Raw genomic sequence first — 8036 nt, forward strand, 5'->3', positions numbered from 1 at the left:
GATTGACAGTGGGCTGTATATAGTTTAAAAGTGAAGAGTCATATATAGAAAAGTATACTCAACAAGTATATTGTTGAAGTGCCCAATCAAAAATAGGAAATCCTGGTCTAGGTCTCCCCTATGATCAGGAAAATGTGTTCTCTCCTGGGGAGGAATCAGGAGGCATGACTCCTTTTGTAATGTAACTTCTGCTGCAATCCTCACAGGATAGAAGGAAATGACTTCGGAGGCCAGAAATATTTCTCACACTGTGAGTGAGTTCATCCTCTTGGGCTTTCCTTGCCGTTGGGAAATGCAGATCCTCCTCTTTTCCATATTCTTTGTGACTTACATCATGACGCTCCTTGGAAACATGGCCATTGTGTGTGTGGTGCACTGGGACCGCCGGCTCCACACCCCCATGTATATTCTGCTGGCCAACTTCTCCTTCCTGGAAATCTGCTATGTCAACTCTGATGTGCCCAACATGCTGGCCAACTTCCTCTCCCAGACCAAAACCATCTCCTTTGCTTGGTGCCTCCTCCAGTTGTACTTCTTCTTCTCACTAGGCACAACTGAATGCTTATTTCTGTCCATCATGGCCTATGACCGGTTCCTGGCAATCTGTCACCCCCTGCATTACCCCACCATCATGACTGTGAAGTTCTGTTGCAGCCTGGTCATCTTTTGCTGGGTCTATGGTTTTCTCTGGTTTCTGATCCCAGTGATACTTGTTACCCAGCTACCATTTTGTGGCCCAAACGTGATTGATGACTTCCTGTGTGACCTGGGTCCTCTTCTGGACTTGGCTTCAGCCTGTGTCCCAATCCCAGGGACTATTCTCATATGTGGCACCATGAGCTCACTCCTCATCTTTGCCACCTTTTTCTACATTACTGGCTCCTATACCCTGGTGCTGAGGGCTGTAGTGCAGGTGCCCTCAGTTGCTGGCCGGAAGAAGGCCTTTTCTACGTGCTCCTCACATCTGGCTGTTGTGTTTCTATTCTATGGCTCTGTCATGATGACATATGTGAGCCCAGGGTCAGGACAAGCAGAGGGAATGCAGAAGTTCACAACTCTATTCTACTCAGTTCTGACCCCTTTTTTTAACCCCATGATCTACAGCCTCCGGAATAAAGAAATGAAGGATGCCTTGAAGAAAGTTCTAGGAGGTTTCTAAAATTGGTCTGTGATGTTAGTATGTTATTCCTGGATGAGTTCCAACCGTGAGCCTCCTGACAGTGAATAGTTGAGAACTGGCCAACAACCAGTGAACATTTTGAAGAAGTCATTTCAAAATTCTAAATACCAGGTCATCAATGGAACCTTTCCCCAGGTGGAATTAACTGCCTCTTCCATAGCACATTGTGTGTACTTCTACTGCACATGTCATTCATTTATTTCTTGTGTGATAGTTAGCTGTTCACAAATCTGTCCTACATGCCTCCCCATCCTTAACAGATTGTCAATTTTTTTTAAGTTTATTTATTTTGAGAGAGATAGAGAGCATGAGCATGAGAAAAAGAGGGGCAGAGAGAGAGGGAGAGAGAAAATCCCAACCAGGATCCATGCTGTCAGCCCAGAGCCCAATTTGGGGCTCAATCCCATGAACCATGAGATCATGACCTAAGCCAAAATCAAGAGTGGGACGCTTAACCAACTGAGCGACCCAGGTGCCCCTAAACTGTCAAATTTTAAGAACAGGGACTATGCTTATTAATTTCTGTAATTCCAGAACTCAATATCATGTCTAGCACAAAAATGTCAATAATGTCAATTTAAATAAAACAAATATATTTGTTCATATTTCCTCACTAGATTCTATCATCCTGGCAAGTCAGGACAATATCTAAAGAAATTATGCAAAGTCCCTAACAATCCAAATTTTCATCCTATGGACAAAATGGAAAAACTTCCAGAAAACGTGAAATCCATCTAAAGTGGTTGGACCAATCATTACATGATAATCAAATCAATGGAAAATCTCACCAAGATGAAAGTTAATGTCTTAAGCAATTACCTGCTTCCTTCCCTTCATCAAGCTCTTTGTCTAAGTATGCAACTGCTTTATTTCATTTTCTTTATTACATTTTCTTATTAACCATGCTTTCACTCCTTTGAAAATGTATTATACAACCCTTACCACTGACAATGTGGATTGGGGACTGTTAGCTGGGCATCACTGGGGAGCTTCTTGGAAGGTAGGATTTCAGGGCCTAGCTCAGCCCTATAAAGTAGAATCTGCATTTTATCCTCATGGGTTATTACATACGTTAAAGTTGGAAAACCAGTGCTTTACAACAGTTTCTCTGTTGCCTCACTGTAATCACAACCACATGCAGTCCTATTGACACCTACCTCCACCCAAGCAGTGGTTCTCAACTGAGTGACTCATGATGGGGGTGCAGGTGGTACAGGTATTCTGAAAAGCCCCCCAGGAAATTGTAATACACAAAAAGCACTGGGAACCACTGCATTCCAATCCAGGGACTTCTAAACTCCACAATAACACATAACAAGACTACATCCACATTCCTTTTCTTTTCAAAAGCCACCCTGGTGCAAATCAACCAAACTGATTATTAGATAGCAATATGACATGTTATAACACAAGTATAATAATCATTGTTTTGCCCCCCAAAAATTTTATATTCAAGTTAGGTAAGTCTCTTTTGAATATTTTTACCTGGGGATATATGTATATTGGGATATATGTATATTAAATGGGATATATGTATATTAAAAAGAATAGCGAATATGAAAAACCATCCTGGCATCGTACTAGCCTTTGGAGTAATGCTGATTAGCAATATTTCTTTCCTGTCCTCAGAAAGACCACAACCCAGCAAAGGAAATAAACTTTTCTAACTTTTTTTGTTTTGGTTTATAATAGTTTGATTGAAATACAGTTTACATACCATAAAAATTCACCCTTCTAAAAAGGGACAATTCAGTGCTCTTATTCACATAGCTGTGCAACAATCACCACTAACAAATTTTACAATATTTTCATAACCTCAAAAAGAAATCCCATACCCATTAGCAGTCATTCCCTACTTCCCTCTCCATCAGCCCCTGGAAACCACTAATCTACTTTATGTTCCTATGGATATTGCCTATTCTGGGCATTTCAGAAAAATGGACCATGCACTATGTGGCCTTTTGTAGCTAGCTTCTTTCACTTAGCATAATGTTCATCCATGAATAACTCATCCATATTATAGCTTGCTATGAGTACTTTATTCCTTTTTATTGTCAAATAATATTCCATTGTATGGATATACCAAATTTTGTGTATGCATGCATCAAATGATGAACATTTAAGCTGTTCCTACTTTTTTGCTAATATGAATAATGATGTTATGAACATTCATGTACACATTTTTGTCTGAATATATATTTCTCCTGGACATATACTAGTTTGCATAGGCTGCCATGACAAAATGCCACAGGCTGGGTGGTTTAAACAATATAAATTTATTTTATTACAGTTCTAGAGACTGGGAGTCTAAGATCAAGGCACCAGAAGAGTTGGAATCTGATGAAGCCTCTCTCCTAGGCTTGCAGACAACCACCTTCTCACTGTATCTTCACATGGCCTTTCCTCTATACATGAACAGAGGTGAGGGTGGTCCTGCTATCTCTTCCTGTTCTTATATGTGCTGCAGTCATCAGATTAAGGTCCCCCCCATGACTTGATTTAACCTTAATTACCTCCTTAAAGGCCCTGTCTACAAACACAGTTGCATGAATTTTAGAAGTTATATGAATTTTAGAAAGACACAATTCAGTCCATAACAATACCTGCGTAAAATTGCTAGATCATGTAGTAAATTTTTTGAAGAATTGTTAGACCGCTTTCCAAAGTTGTGGTACTATTTATAATGCCATCAGCAATTATTAGTTTCAAATTCTCTATATCCCAGCCACACTTGTTATTCCCTCCTTTCTTTCCTACCTCCCTCTCTTTTTTCTTTCTTTTTCTTTTTGCCAGCCTAGACATTATAAAGTAACATCTCACTGTGGTTTTGATTTGTATTTTCCTAATCAGTTATATTAAGCATCTATTCATGTAACTATTGGCCACTCATGAATCTTCTTTGAAGAAATGTCAATTCAAATTCTTTGTCCCATTTTTAATTGGCTTAGTTGTCTTATTCATTACTGCTGTTGAGTTTTAAGAGTTTTTTAAATACTCTAAATGTTTACTTACTTATTTTTAGAAGGGGGAGGGGCAGAGAGAGGAGAGAGAGAATCCCAAGCAGGCTTCATGTTCAGCACTGAGCCAAATGCAGGGCTCAATTCCATGACTGAGATCATGGCCTGAACCGAAATCAAGAATTGGACACTCAACTGGCTGAGCAATCCAGGTGCCCCTAAAATATTCTAGATTCAAGTGTCTATCAATAAATGGTTTACAAATATTTTCTTCCATTCTGTGGGTTGCTTTTCACTTTTCTTGACAGTGTCATATATAGCACAGAAGTTTGTTTTATTTTGATGAAGTCCAATTTATTTGTGTGTGTGTGTGTGTGTGTGTGTGTGTGTGTGTGTGTGTGTCTTGTTCTTTTGGTGCCATATCTAAGAAGCTATTGTCTAACTCAACATCACAAATAATTATGTCTGTTTTCTTCATAGAGTTTTATAGCTTTACCTTTTATATTTAAGTCTATGGCCTATCTTGAGATAATTTTAGTATATGATGGAAGACAGAGGTTCAACTTCATTCTTTTGCGTGTGGATATCCAGTTGTCCCAGCAACATTTGTTGAAACTATCCTTCCCCCCAGTGAATTATCTTGGCATTATTGTTGAACATTAAACCATAAAAATAAGGTTTATTTCTGGATGCTCAATTCTCATTCTATATGTCTATTCTCATGCTAGTACCACACAGTCTTGATTATCGTATCTTTGTAGTACACTTTCAAATCAGGAATTGGGAGTCCTCCAACTTTGGGTATTCTGGGTCCCTTGCATTTCCATGTGAATTTTTAAGTCAAATTATTAATTTTCTTTTTTAGGTAAACTAAATGATACAACTTATGTATTTCCATTATTTTTCTCATATTTATAATATTTTATAATTTATATAATTTTCTAAAGTGATGCATCCCAAAGTTAAAACTAACAATATTAATGTGTTTAAGCCTAAGAACACATGATGCAAAAACAGAGAATTTCAAGGAGAAAGAAAGAAATCCACTATTATAGTTAAAGTAAACACCCTTTTTTTAGTGATTGATAGATCAAGCAGACAGAAAATTGGCAAAGATACAGTTTACCTGAATAGCACTATCAATAAACTGAACCTGGCGTTTATAAAATATTCCATCCAACAGAAAACACATTCTTCTTGAACTTGCATAGAACCAAGATACACCATATTTGGGGCCGTAAAACAACCTTAACAAAGTTTAAACAAATATAAATAATAAAAAGTATGTTATCATACATTGAAATTAAAGTAGAATCTGTTACTAAAGTAACAGAAAAATAGCTGGAAAATGCCCAAATATGTGGAACTTAATATACTTCTACACATGGGGCAAAAAAGCAATCTCAAGAGATTAAAAAACATTTTAAGCTGAATAAAAATGAAAATACAGCTTACCAAAATTTGAGAGATGTAGCAATATCAGTATTTAGAGGGAGGGAGGTTTATAGCATTAAATGCATCTATTAGAAAAAAAGAAATGTATTAAATTAATTATATAATTTTCTACCTTAGGAAATCTGGAGAAAGAAAAACAATTTAAGCCTAAAACAAGCAGGAAAAAAAATAATAAAATTCAGAGCAGAAGTCAATGAAATTGAAAAGAAACCAAAAAAAAAAAAAAACCAGAAAAATCAATGGAACAAAAGCTAGTTCTTTGAAAATGTTTAAAAAATTAGTAAACCTCCAGCCAGGCTAACCAAGAATAAAAAAGAGAGGAGACAGAGATGGACATTAAAATGTAAAGAAACACTATAAATTTGATATACATCCATAAATTTGGTAATGTAGATGAAATCAACAAATTCCTCAAAAGATACAAACTATAATTCACATAAGGAGAAATAGATAATCTATATATTTAGTATCTGTACCTATATAAAGAAAATAAATCAATAACTAGTAACCTCTTAAAAACGTAATGAACAGGATCAGATGATTTTACTGGTGAATTCTATCAAACATTTAACAAAGAAATGATACCAACTTTCCACAAATACATTTCAGAAAATAGAAGCAGACGGAACCTTTCCTAACTCATTCTATGGGATCATCATTATCCTATTACTGAATCCAGATAAAAACATTTTTAAAAAGGGAGATATACAGGCGGAAAATAAGCACTTGAAAAGATCTTGTCTTTCACCTGTCATCAAGGAGTTACAAATCAACATAACGGGATACCATTACAACCATTAACAAGAATGTCCAAAATCCAAAAACCAACAATAACAACTCCTGGCGAGGACACAGAGCAACAAGAACTGTCATTCACTGCTGATGGGAATGCTAAATGATACAGCCAGCCTGGAAGACAATCTGGCAATCTTCTCCGAAACTAAGCTTAATTATACCTTATGATCCAGTAATTGCATCCCCAGGCATTCTCCAAATTGACTCAAAAATCTATGTCCACAAACAAAACCTGCACACAAATGCTTACAGTAGCTTTATTCATAATTACCAAAAACTGGAAGGGACAAAGAAGTCCTTTAGTAGAAAAATGCACAACAAGCTCTGATACACCTAAACAATGGAATATTTTTCAGTGACAAAAAGAAATGAGCCATCAAGATGTGAAAAAAAAACATGGATATCAAGTCATTAACGTCTTTTGAAGATAACTCAAAGAGTATTACCACCTTAATAATATTAAATCTTCCAATCCAATAACATGGGATCTCTATTTATTTTGATTTATAGTAACTCCTTGCAACAATGTTTTGTAGTTGTCAGTATTCATCTTGCATTTTTTTTTGCTAAATTTGTCAGATTTTTATTCTTTTTGATGCTGTTGTAAATGCAATCAGGATGTCTTATATTTCTTTTTCTTGCTGAGGCTTAGAACTTGCAGTACAATATTAAATATAAGTGGCAAGAACAGTCATCCTTGTCTTGTTCCTGATCCTAGGGGTAAGCTTTGAGTGTTTCACCACTAAATGTGAGGCCGCTGTAGGTATTTTATAGATGCCCTTTATCAGGTTGAGGAAGTCCCTCGGTTTGTCTGCTTTTTTGTTTTGTTTTGTTTTGTTTTTTAGGATTTTTATCATGAAATAATGTTGGAATTTGTAAAATGCTTTTTTTGTATCTATTGAGATGATCATATGTTTTTGTCCTTATTCTATGAATATGGTAAGTAACATTGAATGGTTAATGATTTTTTTTCTTTAGTTTATTTATTTATTTATTTTGAGACAGAGGAGGAAAAAAGAAAGAGGGGTAGGGGCAGAGAGGGGGGGGGGGGGGAAGATAGAAAATCCCAAGCAGGTTCTGTACTGCCAGCTCAGAGCCTGATGACCTGAGGCACAAACTCATGTAACTGTGAGACCATGACCTGAGATGAAATCAAGAGTTGTATGCTTAACCAACTGAGCCACCCAGGCAGATGAAAATCACTAATCAGCAATTTTCAAAGTGAAACTAACCTTTGATAGATCCCACATGGTCATGATGTATCAATCCTTTTATATATTACTGGATTTGTTTTGCTAGTATTTTTTGAGGGTTTTTTTTAATCTATGTTCATAAGAAATAACAGTCTGATTTATTACTTGTGACATCTTTGCCTGGTTTTGGTTTCCGAGCAATACTGGCCTCATGGAATGAATAGGGAAGATTATTTCCTCTCCTTTATTTTTGAAATTCTATTCCTCCATTACTAGCTCCTTTTGTGTTAAATATATATATTTTAGTACACTATTTTAATTCCCTTTTTGTTTGTTTTGGTATATTTTTTGAGTTATTTTCTTAGTGATTGCATCTTAAAACCATCTAGTGTGGATTAGTTTCAACTTAATTTCAATAGTATAAAAAAACTTTGCTTCAATGTACCTCCTTTTCCC

General features: G+C 36.2%; 1 protein-coding gene across 1 annotated transcript; it reads left to right on the forward strand.

Moving 5' to 3' along the window:
* The first annotated feature begins 217 nt into the window (after positions 1 to 217).
* On the forward strand, positions 218 to 1159 carry LOC106969841 (olfactory receptor 11H6-like). The gene has a single exon (XM_027066386.1). It carries the CDS (start codon positions 218 to 220, stop codon positions 1157 to 1159), a length of 942 nt encoding a protein of 313 aa, XP_026922187.1.
* Positions 1160 to 8036: the final 6877 nt, after the last annotated feature.

This window comes from Acinonyx jubatus, chromosome B3 (genome assembly GCF_027475565.1).
Source record: "Acinonyx jubatus isolate Ajub_Pintada_27869175 chromosome B3, VMU_Ajub_asm_v1.0, whole genome shotgun sequence".
NCBI lineage: Eukaryota > Metazoa > Chordata > Mammalia > Carnivora > Felidae > Acinonyx > Acinonyx jubatus.